This window comes from Myotis nattereri (assembly GCF_964212035.1).
Source record: "Myotis nattereri genome assembly, chromosome: 11".
Lineage (NCBI taxonomy): Eukaryota > Metazoa > Chordata > Mammalia > Chiroptera > Vespertilionidae > Myotis > Myotis nattereri.
Window position 1 is genome coordinate 42,211,793 of NC_138086.1, and position 23,334 is coordinate 42,235,126.

The following is a 23,334-nucleotide window of genomic DNA, read 5'->3' on the forward strand; positions in this document are numbered from 1 at the left end:
GGAGGGCAGATAGATTTAAAGATACAGCAAATAAAGTGGCTTTTGACCCAGATCACTTTAATGTGCACTGAATGTTTTCTGGTATTGAGTGTAAAAAATGCTAATGTATAAGGTTTATTTTGACTATAAAAGAGATTATAGATTTGAATGTAAGGTACCTTGTGTATATATGCTCCCTAGTTGCAGTTACATAGGCCCTAATTTGAAAGAATCAAAAATAGATAACTATGTAATCAACAGATCTCCCCTACCCATCTCTTTCCTAACCATCTCAATTATTTTTTACATGAAAATGATTATTTCAAGTGAAAATTGTTATGATGTGCCTTTGGGGCAACATGGTTGCTCTAGAGCTGGGGTGAGGAACCTTTTTTCTGCCAAGGGCCATTTGGATATTTATAACATTATTCGCGGGTCATATAAAATTATCAAGTTAAAAATTAGCCTGCTCTATTTGGTCAAACATTTAATTAACTCACCCCTGATGCCTTGGCAGGGCCAGGCCAAATGATTTCTCGGGCCTTATCCGGCCCGGGCCGGACATTCCCCATCCCTGCTCTAGAGGTATATATGTAGTTTATCGTCATCCTTGGTCATAACCTTCATATGGAACTGAATGAAAGTGTTTTGTTTTATTTGCAGAGAGAATATGATTTTATAGTAGTTTTAATGTTGTCTTCTCAGTATCTACTCTATCTAAGAATGTTTAAACATCCTTACAGCCATTTGCAAGATTCTTTGGCAAGTTTGTAATCTCAGTGGGTAATTTCGAGAAGTACCTATATGTGTACTCATAGTTGGTGTTCTAGAGGTATTAAATCTAAATACCTATCTATGACTTTTCATCCACAGAGGCAGGGAGAATGGACCCATGACACTAAACACAAGCACAGCGTTATTTTTTTAATTATCTATTTTGGAGGCCTGTGAGGCCACAGAGCCCTTTGTATTGTGTAACTAATATCTGTATCTCCCTCCCCCAGTCCACTGTAGGGCCTGCCTGTTGTGCTAAGCAGAGAAGAGCAGTTAACCGGCCTGTGTGTTCCATTGTATGCCTTTTTCCCCTTCCCAAAGTTCTGTGCATAGGTAAGACTTCAGATGGACAACCCTGCGGCCTGAGATGTTCCATTTAATCCATAATCATTACAGCGTAGTATGATTTAAAGAAACATTTAAATCTCTCCGCTAAGAGTGTCAGCAAGGGAGGTGTGGGGTCACAGGGAGCCCTGAAGGAACCTCTGTCTCAGACTAACTGGTCTCTGTGTCCAGCCACTCTCCTTAGGCGGGAAGTGCATCCTCCCCGGCCTCTTCCAGCCAGAGTGTGGCCCCCAGGCTCATAGTCTGTGAAAGGAACAAACTCAAACAGTGCCGCCTAATGCAGGCTGACCATTCGCTATGACTGCTGTGTTTTGTTTTGTTTTACAAAAACCCCAGTGCTATTCCTTAAAAAAAAAAAAAAAAAAAAAAAAAAGTTGACTAATAAAGTAAGTGGAAGGTTAAAATGCAAACCATATTTTGATACAAGTGCTATTAAGTGATAATACAGTTCCTCTCTCACTTTTCCCTTGCTTAAAAAAAAAAGCGTTTAATATTGTGTTTATATATAAGGTCAGACCAGCATAGATTTCTGAACATAAGATTGGTAAACTTTCTAAAAGAAGTTTCTAAAAGATAGAATTAAATAATTTGCTCACTTCAGAGAAGGAAGTCATTCTCTCTCTTCATTCATTCTCATTCTCTCTCTCTCTCTCTCTCTCTCTCTCTCTCTCTCTCTCTCTCTCTCTCATTGATTCCCTTGTAGATTTGCATCACTTAATTATGCCCATGGCCCCAGATCTCTTGGGGGTACTTCACTTCTTATCTTTGTAGATGCTGCTCTTTGCTTTGTTACCTATAGTTATCTATGGGCCAAAGGAAATAACGGTACTTCAGCGTTTCAAAATCAAGTCTGTTTATTTATTTATTTCATCCATTCTTTTTTTTTTTTTTTTTGCTGTCATGTAGTTCTGTTTTAACATATATTTAGCACTTTAAATATTTCCTTGTTATTAACCATAATAATAAATTCTAACTGAAAGAGAAGATGATTTTTTTTTTACTTCATTTTGCTTGAAGGAAGGGGGAGCTTTTGGAAGCATATGGAGTAGCGTGCAGAGGATATGGAGAACAGTGCGGCAGTGAGTGCGGGGGTGCAGGAGTGAAGGGAGGGAGGACGGCTGCTGCCACAGCCTGATTAGGACCCCACTGCCGCCTGCTGCCTGGACGCGCTGTGGGCAGCACATTTCAATGCCAGCCTACAGGTTGGTAAGTTGGCATGGATTTTCCATGAAACCCTTCTATGTTTTCCTCTAAATCTGTCCCACATGCTGCTTTTTTTTTTTCTTAAATGGAGTCACGATGAATCCCACATTCTCAGTCTACTAACTTAAAATATATAAGCAGCACACATTCCTAGAGAATCTGGCTTAATTTGGAACTCAGGTCTCCCTGCCCCCAAGATATTTTCTGCCGTGATAAGACTACTCTGAATTTGAATGTAACTTTCCTCCCAAGGGGAGAGTGAAGGACTTTTCAGAAATAGCTTCCCTCTGTATTGGAGTGCGAGGTGGCCATCCTGCCCATCCTGGGTGGATGGGTGGGGGGGCGGGTGTGTGTTGGGGGAGCAGCCACACCTGCTGGGAGCCGTGGGCGCATGCTCATAGCATATGCTCTGCGGGCAGGTGCTTTTAATCGCCAGAGGAGCTTTCCCAGCACACCTGCAGCAGCAGAGCGACCAGAGACCAGCGGGACCTCAGACAGCAGGACGTACTATTTCTGTTCACACTTATTCATTGCTTTGTCAGAGTCCCCAGAATGGAGCATCTTCTGATTCGGTTTATAAGTAGAAAACACATTAAAACAAAACAAAAACCTGCCTAGTATTTGTGCCCTTTATATCCAGAGCCCGACAGACAGTAAGCATCCTCGCTGTGGGGTTTGAGAAATGCTCCCAGACCCTCCTACTTCTGAAGTCGCTCCCCTCCCAGTAGCTGTCAGCCTTTTTCTCCTGACTAGGAACTTGCACTGTCACCGAGGTAAGTCCCTTTTTTGGCCTAAATTGGCACTTGGGAGAAGCAGAGGGATGTAGAATAGGGGGCAGAGGCACCTTTAGTCTTCTCCCCGGGGCACCTGGGCACGGGGTGCAGTGTTCCAGGATGGAGGGGAGATACGACGCAGCCAGCCTTGGGGTGCTGGCACAGGAGCAGAATGGAGATCCTCTCCCAGCTCAGGAGCTAACCGTGCAGAGGGGCCCAGGATGGCCACTTGGGGTGAGGTGGGGAGAGGTGCTGCATGCCTACAACAGACAGGCCTGTGTGCTCTGCAGTGTTACCGAGTGTTGGCTTTTAATACTTCATGGTCCAGCCGTGATGGGCCAGTCACTGCTGCTGCTGCATTGTTCATAGCACCTGCTTTGTAGCTGGAGGCACTTCAAGGCTGGCGAGGTTTTGCTCAAGGGCATCGTCATGTCATGTTTTTAGGTCTCCTTAAAGTCCAAATCAGGGAAAATGTGTGTTGTTTTGTTTGTTTTTTTACAAAAAGGCATACAATGAGACTAGCAATCTTGTTAAGATGATGCACTTAAAAATCATTAATAAAGTTTCCAGAGTTTGCTAAGAAAAGAACATTTTCCTCTCAAGTTAAAAAGACACACACATATAATACTAATCTACTTATACTTTAGGGCAGTGATGGCGAACCTATGACACGCGTGTCTGAGGTGACACACGAACTCATTTTTTTTGGTTGATTTTTCTTTGTTAAATAGCATTTAAATATATAAAATAAATATCAAAAATATAAGTCTTTGTTATACTATGGTTGCAAATATCAAAAAAATTTCTATATGTGACACGGCACCAGAGTTAAGTTAGGGTTTTTCAAAATGCTGACACGCCGAGCTCAAAAGGTTCACCATCACTGCTTTAGGGCTTAGCCTATATATAGTTTCAGATGTGGGTTTGTGTTTTGATGGTCAAGTTCTAAAATAATGAAAATAGCTCCAAATCTTTAAACACAGCGGTGCTAAGTCATACCAGGTAACACCACACAGAAAGTGCTGACATGAATACATGTACTCAGTAATAACCCAAGAGGTTTTGCTAAATTATACGTGTGTATCACTGCCTGATGAAAAATCCCACAATCCAGTACAAAAATCAAACTGTGATTCAGGAGTCTTTTTAGTGGGTAAAAGGGACCCAAGAGCTTTGTTTTATATGGAGCACGTTTTTTTTAGACCAACTTCAAAAGTGCTTAATGATAGGTTTATTCAGGATAAGTGAGCATGCTCTGCTTTTTTCACTTGCTGGAAGAGACTTCCACCTAGCACACCTTCTCTTAGAAACTGTGTTCTCCCTGAACATAGCGGGTTATCTGTTAGCCAGGGAAGGTCTGTGCTAGTGTTTTCCACATCTGTCATCTTCGAGGGGTGATGTCCCATCCACAGTGGACGCCACTTGGTGGGAAGTGTTAATAAATAGCCGGTTCCCCTTTTGGTAACCAGGTTATCGTGTATATACTTAGATTGGCTTCGTTTTCACATTCTATCCTCTCTGCCTCTCTGCACTTCAGGTTCTTAGGTTATTTAAAAATTATTGGGTTTTGGCAAACACCGACTGAAATGTGTATGGCAACTGCTTTCCTGAGCAAGCGTGACTTGATTTATGGCTGTTCCAGTGCTAAGGTTGTTCTCATGTTGTAAGTTAACAAAATCTTGCTGTTTTTAAAGGTCACTGTAACTTGAGGTTCAAATCACCGGCACAATTTTATTAGTCTTCCCTTCTGAAGCTAATAAGAGACCACGGTTTTCTATGTCACTCTCATTGTAACATCAATAAAGTGACTTTCAATGAAAGATCAATGTTCTTTTGATGCATAACTCCCTGTAGTCCTGTTTTTCTCCCAGCCACTGTTTGTCTTTCAGAAGCTATGTGTGGATACAGGTAAGGGGTTTTCTTTCTGTGCCGCACTGTCCTAAACAAGGCCGTCAGCATGCTTAGAGATGCAGTGGTCCTTCAGGAGAGCCTGGGTGTGTTTGCTGGATGATTTCCTCAGCCGGGCAGCAGGCAGAGCCTCCTCCATCTACCCACCTGCTATGCCTCATCTTTTTGCACTTTCTCCCTGACCCTAACAAGGACCCGGCTCCGTACCCTGACCTAGAGCCCAGGCAGTGGGCTTATTTAACAGCTCACCTGTGTTAGACTCTAAAGCGATGGGCCTCAGAAGGCTGTTTAAGTTCAAGTTCATAGACTGAAAAATTGTTACACCTGACGCTTCATCATCTGCCAAGCAGCAATTTCACCCACCAGTCATATATATATATATGTATAATGTATACATTTTATATTTTTATATATACATATAATATGTATTATTGATTTCAGAGGGAAAGAAACATCAATTATGAGAGAGAATCATTGATCGGCTGCCTCCTGCATGCCCCCCACTGGAGATCAAGCCTGCAACCCCGGGCATATGCCCTGACTGGGAATCGAACCATGACCTCCTGGTTCATATAGGTCGATGCTCAACCCCTGAGCCACACTGGCTGTGCTCACCCACTAGTCTTTACCCTGGAACTTGCACTTCCCTTGCCTTTAGCTCTTAGTCTGCTGAGGAAAAAAGTAATATGTGAGAAAAATGGATTAAGGGCTTGTACATGTATTATAACTAAAAAAAAAACAAAAAACTTATGATTACATAGAGCTCCATTTCTTTCTTTTTTTTTTTTTTTGAGCTCCATTTCTTGTATTTATATTTTAGGCATATATAAATAAGATGTGCACTGAAACATTGATGCACTCTGCCGAGTGAAGGCAAAGTCTAGTTCTGAAAGAGCAGAGGTTTGAGCTCACATGCCATCTGTGACCGACAGTACCACCTGGAACTTCATGCACAAGTGGAGCCTGACCTCCACTTTGGCTCAAGGGGAGTGAGAGCTGTGAGCAGTTAGGTAAGACTTCCGCGTGCTGTCCTTGCCAGTCGTCCCCAGAGAGGCACCAGGCCTCCTGTAGCCACATCCTATGGAAGCACTTGGAAAGGGTATATTTCATAACTCATAAAAATCGAAGCACAAATCTGCAAAATTAAATCAAATCTTGAGTCGGGGTGACTGGAGGAACTTAATTCTCCAAGTAACTGAAGTATTCAGGTTTGACCTCACAGCTTTACCAGAAAAACAGACCAAGAGACCATTGTAAAGAAGTGGGAGAGGTTGCACTGGAAGTATATAATGAATGAGACACAGAACCCAACATAAAATAGAAATAAGGCAACACGAGATTCACTTGTAATGAAGACTTTGGCTGTAATTAAAGAAAGGAGATGTATACGTCAAATTCCTCAAGGGGAAGGAAACTTTCTAATGTAGGGACATGCTGAAGACCAGGCTCCATGCTTTCGGAAAGAAATAGTGAAAGTAGAAGTGGAAGAGATACGGAGACTTGCTACAAGGTATCAATAATTAACACCGAATCGAGTATTTCAGAGACATGGTTTTGTGTCCTTTCGCACTTGACCAAAGGCAAATTCAGAACCATGATAGCTGCGGCTCACCTTGGGGCTCATCAAAGCAGTCGGATGCTTCAAGTATGGCCCATCACCTTGAGTCGGCAAGAGCCTTCTTCCTCATACCCTTAGTCATCCAGAAAACAACCCTTCCTTAAACCGTGACTTCTCCAGAGGATCCTGGTGAGTTTGAAGCAAACAGCAGGCCTGGGACTGAGGGTGCTCCCTACCTCCTGGTCCTCTGAGCTGTCTGGCCCTCCTCTGGACAGCTCAGGATCAAGACAAGCTTTGTGCCTCAGACAGTATCTCTGGAGTGAAACCCAGGGCCGGGCAAAAGTAGGTTTACGTTGTGAGTATGCAAAAGTTGATTCTTGTGTTATTTTCCATACGAACAACTGTAAAGCTACTTTTGCCCCACCCTGTATAAACCAGCTGCCTCACAGTCTAACATGTAGCCCAGGTGTGACTACTTGACATAAATATATAAGTTGGGGCTGAATAAACGTGTATAAATGAATATATATTTAGCAATATTTGAAAAATAACTAGTTGAAATGTGGCTAAAGATGCTTAGAAATGTTTGATTTTCATTGGTTGGGATCAGAATGGTAGCTGTCACGTTGGGCCCCAGAATGAGACAGGTGTTCTGCTGGCAGGGAGAAATTAGACTAAGTTTATTATTTTATCTATTAAGCTCTCTTGCAAAAAAGAGCAAACCAGCCCAGCTTTGAATTTAAGAAACAGAAACATTATTGGTGTTGATTCTACCAACACACTTTTTCAGAGTCAGATTAACCCCAGGAGGTAACAGCTAATCCCTGTTCAAAGATGTAGAAACCGAGGCTCGGAGATGACCTAAAGTGGTCAAACCACATCCACAGGAAGAGGCACAGGCAGCATTGGAATCCAGATCTTAGTTAGAAGGACATGTTTTAAGGTTTTTTTCTAAAAAGCCCTCCACTCCAGTGTGATACCTGCTGATCAGAGAACATCTGGAAAAGTAGCAGGAAGGAAGAAAATGAGCTCACGATCCTGACTCCCAGTGGCAGGCACAGCAACATTTCGGAACACAACTTCCAGACCTTTGGTTGTGTATATTCTTTAATGTCAGTGTGAACACATGGCATATCAAAATGAAAGTATCAATATTTAAAAAATTAACATCTGATTTTAAAGGAAAAGCACACACATTATAGAAAGCTTGGAAAATACTGAAACGTATAAAGGAAGTTAAATCACCTAGAATGCTGTTAGCCAAAATAATCATAGCTCATATATTCGTACATTCCCTTAGTTTTTTCCTGTTAATTTTCTTTTTTACATAGTCAAGCTCAGAATGTACAAGGTTTTTAAGTATGGTTAACAAAGGTCTACGTGGGTGATGACGAAGATCTTGGTGACAGACAGTATTTGCCATTCAGATTATTCAATAGGTTTTCAAGAGGCAGAAAATAATCACTCCTGTCCCCATCTGTTCATATGACTGTCAATCAAAATATCTGTAAGCCTTAAAGCCTTAAAATTTCTACCAAGATGAACCCTGACATAGATTACCATGGTTTTTTTTGCATCACTGTAGGTATAAAACATTTTACAGGATAAAAATACTCCACACAGCCCTCGCTGGTTTGGCTCAGAGGTTAGAGTGTTGGCCCAAGGACTAAAAGGTTCTGGGTTCTGATTCTGGTCAAGGGCACCTACCTTGGCTGCAGGCTCGTTTCCCGGCCCTGTCGGGACACGTGTGGGAGGCAACCAATCGATATGTCTTTCTCACATCGATGTTTCTCTCTCTCTATCTCTCCCCCTCCTTCCCACTCTCTCTAAAAATCAATGGTAAAAATATCCTTGGGTGAGGAGTAACAAAACAAAACAAAACAAGAATACGCCATACATAAAGCTTTCAGTAACATGCAAGAGCCCTTCTAGGGAAGGAATGACAGCAGCTGCAGCCTGATGAAAAGGTTTTAGTATCCTACAGTGAAAAGTATATAATGTGCCTTAAACATTCTGCACACTTAAATTCACATAAAACAGGGTTAACAAGAAAATAAGACATGACAATGGCTCAAGGAAGTTCTAAATGGTGTAGCAGAACTGATCTTATATTAATAAAATTCCAAAGAATTTATTACCTAAACTGAAAACAAAAACTCCAGATGTACATAAAGTAATAAACCTTTACAACAGCTGTTAAGGAAAAGCGGTGAAGCAAGTTTACACGCGTCACTGAAGGCAAGCAAAGAGCGAGCGCTTCCGCTGGAATGTCGATCGGTTCACACAGCGCCCTCTGGATTTAAATACTCATGACACACTGGATGAACTGAAAGAGAGAAGAGTCAGCATCACAATGCAGACCTCTTAAACGTATACACTCTAACTTATGTTTAAGCAACTTACATTTCGTATTCTAGTTTGAACTATGGATTTTTAAAACTCCTTTATAAAATAAAAGTAAATGACATATGGAAAGGCTCATTTTTTTGAGGAAAGCAGTCTAATATAAAATCCAATGGGTGCCCTGGCTGGGTTGCTCAATGGGTTGGAGTGTCATCCCCATACACCAAAATTTACAGGCTCGATCCTGGTTGTACGGGAGGCAACTGGTCAATGTTTCTCTCTCTTTCTCTCTCCATCCCCCTCTCTCTAAAATCAATAAACATCCTTAGGTGAGGATTAAAAAAGAAAATCCAATGGGTTTCTCACGTCAAAGCTCACATCAGATCTTACTCCAATGAATATAGAATTACTTAAATTTCAAATACTCAAGAAATGGGCATGTCCAAAAGTTCGTACTCACAAATAGAAATAACAGTTCAGTTTACACAGTCATATCACATGGAGACTTCCAAACTGCACAGGGTTACCCCATTACTCTAACAGAGCTCCTTTAAACAGTTTACTCCCTTCAAATGTGCTTAATCAATCAATGGAATGGTAGCACGCGAGTGTGTGTGTGCACAGAAACAGAAGCTCTGACCCTTCTGCAGTTCAGAGACCCCAGCTCAGAGGCATCAGCACGTGCTGTGAAGTGCTTGCTTGCCCCGCCACTAAACACACACCAGGAGGCGGGGCTTCTTATCAGTTTTCTTTTTCACTCTTCTAACACCCGTGAGGACTGTGCACTGCTAGTCCTGCAGCATTCCTGCAAGGCCCAGCTGGCCGCCCCGTTTCAGGGAGAAGGAAACTAAGGATCAAGATGCTCAGGTATCTCTTAAGTGGCCCCATCTGAGGCCACAGGCTGTGACTTTCCGCTCCACCGGCTGCCTGTCCTTCGGAAACAGTGACGGGACTGTCACCTGAGACGTTGCACATGAAAGAGAACACATCTTTCAGCAGAAAAAAATAAACATTTACACACTAGCCTTTTCAAAGTGTACTCCTACGTGCAGCAGCTGCTGAGCCGAATTCACATGCATCTTTGTATTTTGTGACGGAGCAACATTTAGTTTATTCAGTTATCACAGTGACTTTATTCTAAAAGTAATCTTTAAAAAAATCAATGGCTTTCAAGCAAAAAATGGTGAAACAACTAAACCTCTCCCTTGCTTTGTTACATATATCCAACGAATGCAATCAAAGGTGGCCCTCGGTGACCGTCATGCTGGTGGCATGGCCTGATCCTACCTCATTTAGTGTGGCTGGTTAGTAAACCCTTGAGCTTGTGCCTGATGTCCTCCATGAAGGACATGGGTGTGTCACATAGTGTCTTCAGCTCTTAAAGTTCCTTCTCAGTGACTGAGAAGAAGGGAAAAGCAGATACGCTGAGCGATGCTTTTCAAGGACATTTCTGACTGAAATCTCACAATAGCCAGGTGAAGAAGGTATTACTTCCTCCTCTCCCCTCACACAGGCTCAGAGCAATGCAGAAACCTGCCTGAGTGACCCAGCCAGAGCGGGACAAGCTGGGCTTTGACCCAGGCCTTTTTAATATACAGCAAACAGTGTTCTGTGGGTAAGATGAATAATAAATGAAATGGATAAATTCTGAATGATAACTCCTGATCACTGAAGCCTGGATTACTCTGGCACCCTTAAAATCTGCGGTTCTCAACCTGTGGGTCGCGACCCCGTTGGGGGTTGAACAACCCTTTCACAGGGGTCGCCTAAGACCATCGGAAAACACATATATAATTACGTATTGTTTTTGTGATTAATCGCTATGCTTTAATTATGTTCAATTTGTAACAATGAAATTGGGGGTCACCACAACATGAGGAACTGTATTAAAGGGTTGCGGCATTAGGAAGGTTGAGAACCACTGCTTAAGATGCTCCTAACAGTTAACTTTAAAGGGCATCCCATTTGGTGTGCATCTTATGCAGCTACTCAGTTCTGAATTTACTGAGACTTACATCATCATAGGGGAAATTCACAACACCTTGCTGAGAAGTATCCCGTCTTCGAAAGTTGTCTGTAAAACAAGACAGTAAATTAAAAATATATGAACTGACAATAGTTAATTATTCTGGCTTTGGGTTCACACTGCAATAACATTTAAGTTGTACAACCAGCCAAAATAACCAAAGCAAAGAAGCCAATTATATGAATATGAACGAAAATAATAAACAACAAAGTAATACAATGTGCAGAAGTCGGCCATCTATCTCTTTCAATGTGGAGCTGGAAGAAAACACTTTATCCCAAAGTCAGTAAAAGCTGTGCGGCTTCTGAGGCCATTACTTAATGTTGATGAAAGCACAGATTTCAAAGTTCTTAATGTCATAGGTGTTGTTTAATTAGGAAATAGGTGGTGAACGTACTATAGAAAACGGGCCGTGATAAAATATTCCACCTGAGCTCTGCCCTATTGAAAAGGATTTACTTTCATTAAAAAATCTGCCCTCAAATTTTTGTTAGGATGAATAAACATTCTACAACCTGATATTAAAAAGAGTAAAAGGAATGGAACAAGAAAAGGTATACAAGAGGAAGAAAAAGAATTGAGGGAATAGAAATGTATAGAGATTATTGATGTCTCATCATTTCAGAAATACACCTGAAACAGATGACCACTATTTTAAGTTACTTTCCATCAGGAGGAAATAGGAAAGAGAACTACAAATGAGTGATTCACTCTTTTCAGATATTTCACATACTAGGGAGAAGTCACAGAATACTGCTCATACTCTGTCAAAAAATTAGTCTGTCATGTTTTGGAACATTTCAGTAAAATTCTGTCAGGATTTTTTTAATGGCAGCTCATGTACAAATCTGAAAAAATAATTCTGCTAGATGAGTTGAATAGAAATGTTAAAAAGCCACTTAAGTTAGAAGAAAAAAAAAAGATTAGGACAATAAAAGTTTAGAAGCACTGAGAAATGAAATGTCATAAAAATGCGTGTCTTCTTGACCTATGGTGATGACACTGTCTCAAAGAACACACCTGTCAGGGCTCGCAGCTTGACACAGCAGGCGATGTAGTCATCAAAGGTGATCTTCCCATTGGTGCTGTATCGTTTTGCAATTGAATTCACGGCCTGGGGACTCAACCGAAATCCTGAAAGGGAGAAAATTCATCCAGCCAAAACGTTAAAGGATGACAGAAAGATCATTAAAAAATAAGCACAATATTTTAAGACTGAGAGTATATTAATACACAATACTTCTAGAATACAGAAACTGCCTTCATGCAGCAGATTTAGAAATTTTTTTTTAAATGACCCCTCCCCATACGCACCCATTGTTGTCAGGGCCTTCTGCAATTCTTGAGGATCCACCGTGCCACTCCTGTCGCTGTCAAAGCTGGTGAAGTGCTGTCTCCAGCCATTCAGGACAGACCAGAGTTCCTTAAATTCACTGAAACCCATGGTGCCTGACAGATCTCTCTGAACTGTAATTAAGGATTTAGAGCATCTTTTTTTAGGGCAATATTTTCTAATGATTAAATCGAAGATCAAGGATCAGGAAATTCAATGTTCTTTCTGCTACAATGGTTAAAAATGTTACAGGGCCCCTGGAAAAGAGCTGAGTCCACCTTTTCATTGTGGGAGAAAAGATAATCTATGCGATATGATTACAAGGAAATGTCATGGTCACTGTGAGCTACAAGTAAAAAGCGCTCTTGTTCCTGGAACCGGTTGCACTTTCTGGATGCCCCAGGCTACGCGGCTCACCCTTCCGTCCTGGGGCCCTCGTGGGGCCTAACGCTCCCTTGGTAAGCTCTCCCAGACCCACGGTTTTCACTTTAGCAAGTGAGGTGGGATGGAAGGTACTGGAGGGCCAGCACTTGCTAAACTGAGCCCAACAACTGTGCTGTGCAAATTCCACGGCTTGAAGGTCAGGTGCGAGTCACATAGAACAATCACTGCTGAAGCAAAAACGCTTCCCGGACACTCCGAGTTCTACACTGCTCTCCTCAGCTGCTTCCTTGAATTCTGGAACAACCAACATCTTAATCTTACTAAGCTCCCTTCCTTTCTCCAATTTCCACCTTAAAAGCTAAGGATTTTTAAAAAACTGGTCATTTATCACTGTGTTCACAAGGTATTAATTCTTAGAAGAATCCCTTTAGGGAGGAATTTTTTTTTACAAGAAAAAATACTCCACACAGCAATCCAGGTAAAGGATACATCCAGCATCGAAACCATAAGCCGACAAGTCTCCAGGTTAAAAGCTGTTAAATCAAGGAAAGTACATACCTATTAATACAATTTCAAAAATTCACATTACATTAGATACCTTCAAATTAACTGGGAATATGATTTACACACTTTTACTTCACAAGAAACGGGGCCGTGTTAGAGTTGAAACAAGAATGCCATACATGATAACTGTTGAAGCTGAGTGATGGGTACAGAGAAGTTCACAGTATAATTACCTCTATCTTAAATAGGCTTAAAGTTTTCCATAGTATAGTCTTTTAAAAATATTATGTACCTTCTTACCTTTGAAACTGTAACAGAGTGAGTTCAATTCACCATAACGAGCCACAATGTACTAGTATTACACCCACCACTGTGAGTAGGAAGGTAGGGGTGCTTTGTTGCTGCTCATACTTGAATATAAATAGCTGGTTTGCTAGTTCTTTGTCTAATCATATTTTTCTTTCTTTTCCCTAAATTTAAAGTGAGGCTCTGAATGGCACCCTCCTACCTCAAATAGCCTGACCTCTGTTCATACTCAATAAGATTATATATGGAACCAGATAAGCACGCTTGCAAGAATTGTGATAAATAAGAGCGCTCTGGAGTAAGATGCAATGAGGACTTAGATGCTCCTTCCTAGTAAGAGAGACTTTGTAGAAGCAGCAGCATTTAGGCCAAACCTTGAATGACAGAAAGATGGGGGGCACTTGGTGACAGCCAAGTAGAGCTAGGGGCCAGCATAAGCAAAGATGCAGGAAAGTCCGGGGCAGGCAAAGGAAGTGGGAGGAAGTAGGTACCTTTCCATGAGGCTACACTACCTTGAATTCCCGATAAACTGTTTAGCTTTTATTTTTAGGTACCATGGAGCTGCTCCAGGTTTTTAGAGGAGAGTGACAAGTTAGAGTTGTTTCAGGAAGAACAGAAATCTGGTCATTTTTTCTGAGGGTTACAAAGGGAGGGAATGCGATGGGCAGTGAACAAAAGTGAACAGAGAATCCCCCATTCCAGACCGTTCTAGGCACTAGAATGCTGAAGTCTAATCAGTTGGGGTGAGGAAACTCTCGCTCAATATTACTTGTATTTTCCCTCCAGAAAAAACTTTTATTACGAGTTCTATTTTACATAATTGCAAAGTAATCTTCACTGTAATTGTACCTTTCCTCTCCTTCTCCAGCTCATTTTACTAGCATGGCTCACACACCTTTTCTTCTAGGAGGAACCCAGTGTAACAGACCTCTGGGGAGAGCCCTGCCTCCAGCTGTTTCTCTGCTGCTCAGAGTAACAACTGCACGCAAGGCAAACACAGAAGCTGAATGACTATCTTACAGATGAGCAACTGCCCTCATCAACTCCACCTCTAGGTATGGCTGCTTCCTATTTTCAGGTTACAAAGGTGCCTGTAGGTCCTGGGCTGCAGTAGACCCCCTCGCCCCCACCTGTGCTGTTTCTGTCTGGAAGCTGGGTTTGAGAGACCTGTGAATGTGTAATTTCTGTATTGCAAAACTTGGTCCGACAGCTGTTATGTAGGATGACTCTGTGGTTCGGTACAGCCCCCACCACCAGATGAAATGAGCACATGAAGCTCATCACATGGTCCCGGTGACTCAGGAAATACCTTCTCCAGAGCTCACATGGTCCTGATGACTCAGGAAATGTCCTCTCTAAAGCCACACCCAGAAGTGTGACTTTCTCAGATGAGATTTTTACAAGGACTGCTCTCCCAGGATGAACAAGCCACTTTGTTATTCAGATTTAAACCTCCCATACCTCCTCTATGGAGGAGTGTAGAATAACAGAAATCTATTTTACATAATTGCAAAATAATCTTCACTGCGACAGGGCTCGCCTTGCTAAACCCTGTCATTAGACTGTCTGTTCACTAGCCTCAGCTGCTTGAAGTTAATGGGTAACAATGTGCATGTACTGCCTACAATAAAAAAAAAAAAATCCCCTCATCTAGAAAGTGCTTCTTTTGTGTACGGGTAGGACCAGAGTAAATGGCAGAAATGTAAAAGCTTCCTCCCTTGTGTTAATTCCCCCAACTAGGAAATATTAACAGGATGCTGAAGTCATATGAAACAAAGGATGAAACCAGAAATGCAAATAGTCTAAATAGAGAGCCAACTAGTAAATGCGCCATGTCAAACAGTAAAAAAGATGCCACTACAAATGCTCAGACGTGAATTTTCGTTGGGGAATTTTAATGCAGTTTCCCAGGCAGTGGGGGCTTCGATTGGACGTTCTGCCTCAGTGAACAACAGGCAAAGAAGTTGGCAGCTACCGCACCTCAGTCAGGACACTATCATGTGCCCTGGGGATCTGTCAGGGTCCAGAGCTGATCTGAAAGGAGGCGTGTGGGGGATGAGAACACCCCTGCCCCAATCCGTTAAGGAGGCAGCCTCTTTGCAATGGTTCCCTATCTGCAGCTGGAGGCAGGGCTCAAAGGGCAGGGCAATGGTGTGAGTGCTAAGTCACAAGGCAGCAGATTCAGTCTGTGAGGAACTGCAGAGGAGGGGAAAGGAGGACGCGTGGATAGAGTTAGAAGTTAGGAAGGGAATGTCTTAGCCCAAACACATTCTCTGAAGTGGAAAGAGGCAAGACCCGGGAATGTCATGCCAAATATTCGTGTTGCCAGCAGCATGCTGAGACCAGGAATGCAGACCTGGCTCCTCAAAGACTAAGGGTGGATGACAGGACCCGCACTCAGAGCCAGGAGTGCAGGCAGGCCACTAGGGGACCAAGCCACTCAAAGCCCCGAGTGCCACCAGGCTCGGGACAAAGTAAGCTCTTGGCAAATAGTAAATGCTAGCTGTTGTGAACGAAAAAGGGACCATTACCAGCTATCGGGAGGCCCGGCACACTCAGTGACCGAAAGTATCTGCACAGGATGGTCTGGTCATAAATTCCTACCTGGGCAAGCCATGAGGGGTAGTCCCGTCCCAGGCCTGTATCTTCCTTAGCAAAGGTCAATCTTTACACTAAGTGAGCCCAGTCCACTGTGATGCATGTAGGACAGCGGTGGTGAACCTATGACACGCGTGTCAGAGGTGACACGCAAACTCATTTTTTCAGTTGATTTTTCTTTGTTAAATGGCATTTAAATATATAAAATAAATACCAAAATTTTAATCTTTGTTTTACTATGGTTGCAAAGATCAAAAAATTTCTATATGTGACATGGCACCAGAGTTAAGTTAGGGTTTTTCAAAATGCTGACACGCCGAGCTCAAAAGGTTCGCCATCACTACTCTAGGCTAACATGCCTTTGAAATGTTAGAGTAATTTTCTTTCCCTAGCCCTGGAAGGCACAGCCTCAGGCACCACAGCACCCCTCATTGTAACCTAACTCCCCACATACCAGCTCTAGGTGCTATGAATGTTCATTATTAACTATCCTGCACTCACCAATGTAAAACCATGTGCTTCTCCATATTACCTTTTACCCAACCCTAGAGATTTCCCCACTTTGCTTTCTCCCGCCTCCTTAATCTACCACCAATGGATTGCATGTGCCTTTCTTACATTTGCTCCCTTGATTCAAAAATACATAAGAGAAACTGCAAAACTGCCATTCTCTGGAGCATTTTCTCAATTTGTTGAGATTTTGCTTCTGGTATGTCCTCAGCATTTTGGCTTAAATAAACTCTTATGAAACTTTTCTATGGCGGGACATTCTCCTGTCATTAAAGACACCTAAACTGGACGATTTCACTTCAGCACTTTAACTCCCTGGGAGGGAGACCACGTAAAACTGTTTCTGCTTCGCATGGTTCCTGCGAACCCAAATAAAGGGAGCCCAAACCTAAGAAACCCACTAAATTGGCAGGTAGTGTGGAATGATTTATTAAGAACTGCATTCAGATTCACAATTGGAAATAAGAAACCGAATTTTGCTTTTGAAATTCTAAATGTTGCCGGATCGGGAAAGCTCAGTTTCCTTGAAGGCTGTCATCATAAGCGACAGCTAAAATAGGAACCGCAAGAGCACGTCTAGAGAAACTCTGGGACTGGCAACTTACGTTTGTATCCTCCGGCGATGCCCGACTCTGTCAGGCATTTCTGCAATTCATCAGCATCTATTTGTCCATCCTTTTGAAAACAAAAATAGGAAGAGAAATCACCATAGTCATCTGTATCATCCAGTTCTCTGTTTACTTTCAGTGTTCAATGTAGCAGTAATAACCAAGAAAATAAGTATTATCATACATGAAATTTTTTAAAAGAAATACATTTCAAAAATAGGTGTTCTTTTCTTCATCCTACTTCCAAAAATAATTGTATGATGAAATAAAGGCAACTATTCCACCAATGGATAATTAGGGCCATAACAAAAAAAAAATGCATTTCTTAATATCACTTTCAGACTCTATTTTAAATAATTATTACACAAGAATTAACACAGTCAGGAAGCTGCTAACACCTATACTTTATTATTACCAATATCTTTTCATCATTTCCTCTAAATTCCTGAATTAGATTTGGCATAAACACTCTCAAGTGTAAGGTTTCCCTCTTAATAAAACACCGAGGTGAATTCTGTTTCTTCCATTGATACTTGATATTTTCAAATGAATGAATACAACGAGTTTCTGACCTGTACTTCTCTTGTCTCTCTCTGAGCTCGGAAAGTGCCAGAGTTAAGCATTTTAAAATAAAATAATCTATGTAATTGCTTAAATTCTTATTCTAGCTTTTTTGGGGGAGGGGAAAGCAGGGCACACAGCTGACATCAGCAAATGAAAGGCATGGTTCAGAGAGAGAACTTCCTGTTCACTTTGCTGATAGTGTGGTGAATGGTGACTTCAGATCAGAACTATATATATCTGGGAGAAACAGGCTCCCCGGGCCTATTCATGGGCTGGCCTAGGCCTGAGCCAGGTATATATTATTTTTAGGGATTTAAAAATAAAACACCTAATTCCTAAAGTCCATATGAGTTCTAAGTGGGGAGCAGGGTGAACAATTGGAAAGGCCAGGGATATGCTGATACAGGCCAGGCTGTGAAAGCTAAGCAGGTGGGGTCACTTACAGGGCCGGAGGCACAGGCCATCTACGAATGTGAGTCTTGAGCTTTGCCGTGTCTTGTGGTTTCAAAGATACAGATCATTAACAGATTAAGGAGATACTTCAAGGGAAGCTCTTTCAGTTTTAGACTCAATTTTCCACTCAGTTTCTCAAACTGAATTTCTTAGAGTGCTGTTCTAAAACCTGGTCTTAGGCTTTTATCCCACACTTTCTGTGGCATTCCCACATTAAGACTGTGTTGCTTCTAGCGTTTGACCAAAACAAAGCTAAGGTGAATTTATATGAGCAAATGCCTCGGGTCATATCTGGGTTACACCTACAGCATATTGCCCATACACAGTGACATCCGGAGCCGGGGAAGTGACCTCCCTCATGCCCACCACCCCCTGTCAAACCACTCAGAATTCAGAGAAGTGAAAGCTCGTGGGGAAACAGGCCACAACAGCTAATAAGGACATAGAAGGCTGACCTAGTAACAGCACCTCCATCAAAGTGAAACTAAACTGTTGACAAGATTAACTTCCTGATAGTAAGAAGAGAGTCGTACCTTTCTTATTTTGAAGCTGGTGGGTTTTTACCATAAATACCTATTTCCTAAGGCGGGTAACTGGTTAACAATCAAGCTCAACCCAAAGAAAGTATCCATTGGAATCTGGCTGTAGAAGTCTACTAGTACACCATGCCTTTAAGTTGTACAAACAGGGGTTTGTGGCCACCAGATGGGCAATTTCTTCTCTGGAAGCCACGGTGGACCCTGACAACTCAGGTGTAAAGACATCTTTCTACCTCACAGATCTCCTAAGGGTATTAATAATCCCCTCTTGTGTTCAATCGGACCCTAATCCAACCACAAGTTTAGTTTTGAAGTGAACTAGGGTCAACACCAGGAACACTTTGTCCTAATTTGTTCTGAATATTCGGAAATAAGTAACTAAGCATTTCCCCCTCTTTTTTTCTTCGGCAGAAGCAAAGGGATTCTTTTCCAGAGGAAGGGTCGTTTTACTGGCCCCTACGACAACGACTAATACAAATGTAGAGTCTGATGATTCTTAATATTAAAGGGAAAAGCTAACCTGTCCAGCTACTGCTGCAAAGTAACCATACAGCGGGTCCTGCGTTTGTCCGGGAAACGTAGGCCCTCCCGGGGCCCCTCCATACTGTAAAACAGAAAACACACATTCAGTATCATTTATTCCACTGAACCAAGTTTCATTCCTTCCCCACTGGGTGCCTTTGTGCAAAGCCAAGCGATGGCCCGCCCTCCCCATCCTTTGCCTCCCCACCTCAAGTTCCTCTTCTATAAAACGGAGATTGAGAATATTATCTGCCTCATGTTCTGTTTCTTGATCTGGGTGATATTTATTTGGGTGTGTCTACACATTCTTTTTGTGATAATTCACTGAGCTGTGCGTTTTTTTTCTCTACCCCCTTCCTTCCATGCTCGCTCCAGTAGGATTTACAAACTGGAGGCTTGGACCAAAACGAATTGTCCTGACATGACATCGGGGTAAGCCAAGCAACTGAAACCCCCCTTTTAACCTTCAGGTCACTGAAGTAAATGCCACCGAGGCAAGTAATTTAAAAGCAAACTTAAATTTATTTTTATAGCGTGTTATGGCATTTTCAAAGCGTCTGGGGACAGGTGTAGCCAGGAAGGGGGAAGGTGTGTCTGGGTTGGGCTCTTTGCCCGGGAGGGAACACTCTGTCTTGGAAACAGTTCCCAGGACAACGCGCATCCCGGACGCCGGGCCAGGGGGCCCTCCTCCAGGGGGCTTTTGACTCGGGCGATCTTTCCTGACCAGTTTCCCCCACTTTCTTTTAAAGGAAGAAGCTGGTCTCTGGTCCATTCTAAGTTAAAATGGCTGTAGCTCTTAGGGAAAACACAGAGGGAGGGGGAGGAAGCCAACACCCCATCTGCACAATTTCACGCCCCGCGTCAGAGAGTCCCAGGGTGGGCGTCTGGGGTCGCAATCCACCCGCGCAGCCGCCCGCGGGGAGTCGGAGGGGACGGAGAGAAGGAGGGAGCCAGAGAAACAGGCCGAAAGGGCCGGGCGAGGCAGCGGGCAGGGAGAAGCCGGGGCGGGAGGCGCCGGGAGCCGCCCCAGCCGAGTCGCCAAGTGTGGTCTCTGGCGTCCCCGGTGCCCAAGGGTCGCGCGGGCTGCACTTACCCCACCCGGGTAGTACCCGCCGCCGGCGCCGGGGTGCCCGGGGTGCCCAGGGTGCCCAGGGTGGCCAGGGTGCCCAGGATAAGCCATGGTGCAGACTGCGCCGCCGCCGCCCCGCGCGCTGCCGGTCACCGCCTGCCCGCCCCGGATCGCACCACGCGGCGGGGGGACGCGCCCTGGAGTCGCCGCGCGCACGGGACCCGCCGCGGCCTCGGCCCCCCGCCCCGCCCGCCCGCCCCGGACTTTCAGAGTCAGAAGCTCAGGCCGCGCGTCATCAGAGGTCGGGTAAGTGACTTCAGACCCGCCAAGTAATTCACACCCGGAACCTTCCTCCCTGCGGAGCCAATGGTACATTCCAACATCAATACAGGGCCCCGGGAATTCTTTTTTCCTTCCTATTTGGCTGCTTTCTGACTTTTTAAAATTTTTCAACAACTTTGTTGGAAGGGCGGGCCGGCTCTAAGCAGAGTGCGGCCTCGCGAGGAGGCGCTGAATACATTAGGGCAGCGCTTAGGAGCTTGTGGGTCGTGGAAAGATCAAAATATGAAAGCGCCCTTGCAAAAACAGGGATAAACTTCAGGAACTGGGGGCAGGGGAGCGATGGCGTGCGGTGCACATTTCACTGGTGAAAAACCGTCGGCGTGTTTCCTTGCCAGGGGACGTTGTCATCTGGGGTTAAGCTGGGCGTAGCAGGCTACGGCCTGGGGAGGACGAGGGCAGGTGCTGGGCGGGGCAGCCAGACCCAGATCTTCCATAGAAAATGAGTTTGAATTTACTGTCTGGATGAATCAGGCAAAATAAATCCTCTCTCCAAAATGACTCAGCTACTATTTATACAAGAAAAGTTTTAGAGCAAGCGAAGAGTGTGCTGGTAAAAATATTCAGGAAAGTGCGAGATCAGAACTTCTCTTAGGTGATTCAGAAAAAGGTTTTCTTTACTTCACACGTTTTTTCTTTTTCACCCAGTTGAACAGTCTGAAGTTTGGTTGAATGTTTTTGGCAGAATGCTTTTCTGGTGTTTTTTTGGTGTTTTTTTTTTTTTTACGTTTTTGAAATGCATTCATGAGCAAGGTTCACAGTATATGCTGTGGAGGTTGCACAGAAAAATTGAGAGTCACCAACACTGAACAAATGGGAACCTCTGGGGAGTGGGGTTCTGCGCTTGTTCACCCCCGTGGACAGGGTTCCTCCATGCCCAGCGCCTGGGCCGTTTTTCACTAGGGTCCTTGTTTTCCTCTTCTGTTGAAATTCCCTCCAACACTCTTTTTGGATACCCAAACTCCAACAATGAAAGTCCTGAATTATGAGAAAAAAATTCTAATAGTCCCTGTTCTCTCATATCAAATAAACTATATTATTACCTGTTTTGTGTTTGATTCAGAAAGTAGATTACTGTTTTCAAATGGCATTGCAAACATTGAGGTAGATTAGGCATTTTATGAGTCCGTTGGCCTCAGTGAGGTTTTTTCCCCTACGTGTGTGTGTGTGTGTGGTAAGAACACAACATGACATCTACCCTCTTAACAAAATTTTAATTGTATAGCAGAATATTGTTAACTACATGCGCCAATTCTTTAGGACCCTTTCATTTATTTAGTTAGTTGAGTATCCATAGAGACTGTCAAAAATTGCCAATGTTGACTATATTTCAAGTCGTCACTGCAGTGTATTGGAAAAAGTTTTCAATTAGTAATAATTGCACCTCAGATAAACCCCACTGGCTATGACACTGCCACTGCCAAAGCTAGAACCTTTTATCTTGCATGACTGAAACTCTATACCCATTGAACAACTCCTCATTGTTCCACACCCACTTATTGCACATTTCTAACTCCAGCCCCTTTCTACTTTCTACTTTAATTATATAATAGGAATCTCCTTTCTCATCTAATTGGAATCATGCAGTATTTGTCATTTTATGATTAGCTTATTTCACTTAGCATAGCATCCTTGAAGTTTATCCATGTTGTAGCATATGACAGGATTTTCTTTTTTTTTAAGGCTGGATCCATTGTGGAATTACTGGAACATACGATAGTCTTACTTTCAATTTTTGAGGAATTTCCATATTGTATGGTATAGTGGCTGCACCATTCCACATTCCCACCATTTTTAAAATCAGCCTATTAGTTTTACTTCTGTTGAGTTGCAGGTGTTCCTTATATATTTGGGAGACTAACTCCTTATCAGATATATGGTTTGCAAATATTTTTTCCCATTCCATGGGTTGCCTTTTCATTCTGTTTCCTTTGCTGTGCAGAAACTTTTAAATTTGATGTAGTCCCACTTGTTTATTTTTATTTTGTTGCCTGCATAGCCATGAAGCCACTGCCAAGGCCAATGTCATGAAGCTTTCCCCCTATGTTTTCTTCTCAGAGTTTTACAGTTGTAGGCCTTACATTTATGTGTCTAATTCATTTTGAGCTGATTTATGCTTATGGTGTAAAATAAGGGTGTAATTTCATTCTTTTGCATATGGTTATCTAGTTTTCCCAGCACCATTTGTTGAAGAGACAATCCTTTTTTCCATTGTGTATTTTTGCCACTCCTGTCAAAGATCAGTTCACAGTACATGTGTGAGTGTATTCCTCTGATCTTTATTCTGCTCCTTGGCCTCTGTTTTGATGTCTGTTTCTTCAGAAAGAGGTAACAAGAAGTAGTTATAAGGAATAGGTGGATGGTGAGGGCTAAACTCAAAGTTGAATATAAGCTCTTGTAAGGCTCAAGTTCAAAAGAAGGATATAGAATATAAAATATCTGTACGTAACGCAGAATTAGCTTTGTGGATAAGCAACTATGCTACTTGTCATTTCAGTTGACTTTAGACTTCTTTCTACTGCCCCATTGCTAAAGAATTTATTTACTGGGGTGCTGCAAAAGAAAATTTTACAATTGTTGATAGCAAATTGGTAAGCTGTTGCTGCTACTTCAGTTTATGAAAAAAAAAAAAAAAACACCCTGTAGCAACTAATAATACCAACAACAGACAGATTTAATATGTACTAGACCCTCTT

The 23,334-nt window shown here is 42.8% G+C and overlaps 1 protein-coding gene across 2 annotated transcripts; it reads right to left on the bottom strand.

The window, feature by feature from the left end:
• Positions 1-7,629: 7,629 nt before the first annotated feature.
• Positions 7,630-20,525, bottom strand: SRI (sorcin; the record flags this gene model as incomplete). Of its 2 annotated transcripts, XM_081102171.1 has the most annotated exons (8): positions 20,324-20,525; positions 19,229-19,312; positions 17,150-17,219; positions 13,116-13,159; positions 12,224-12,371; positions 11,930-12,043; positions 10,899-10,957; positions 7,630-8,866 (listed from the first exon to the last, which is right to left on the bottom strand). In XM_081102171.1, exons 1-8 carry the CDS (start codon positions 20,408-20,410, stop codon positions 8,840-8,842), a joined length of 633 nt encoding a protein of 210 aa, XP_080958297.1. In that variant the 5' UTR covers positions 20,411-20,525. The 2 variants fall into 2 exon arrangements, with proteins under 2 accessions (XP_080958297.1, XP_080958296.1); XM_081102170.1 differs by lacking the exon at positions 7,630-8,866 and having other exon boundaries at positions 10,869-10,957; positions 20,324-20,454.
• Between the last annotated feature and the right edge of the window lie 2,809 nt (positions 20,526-23,334).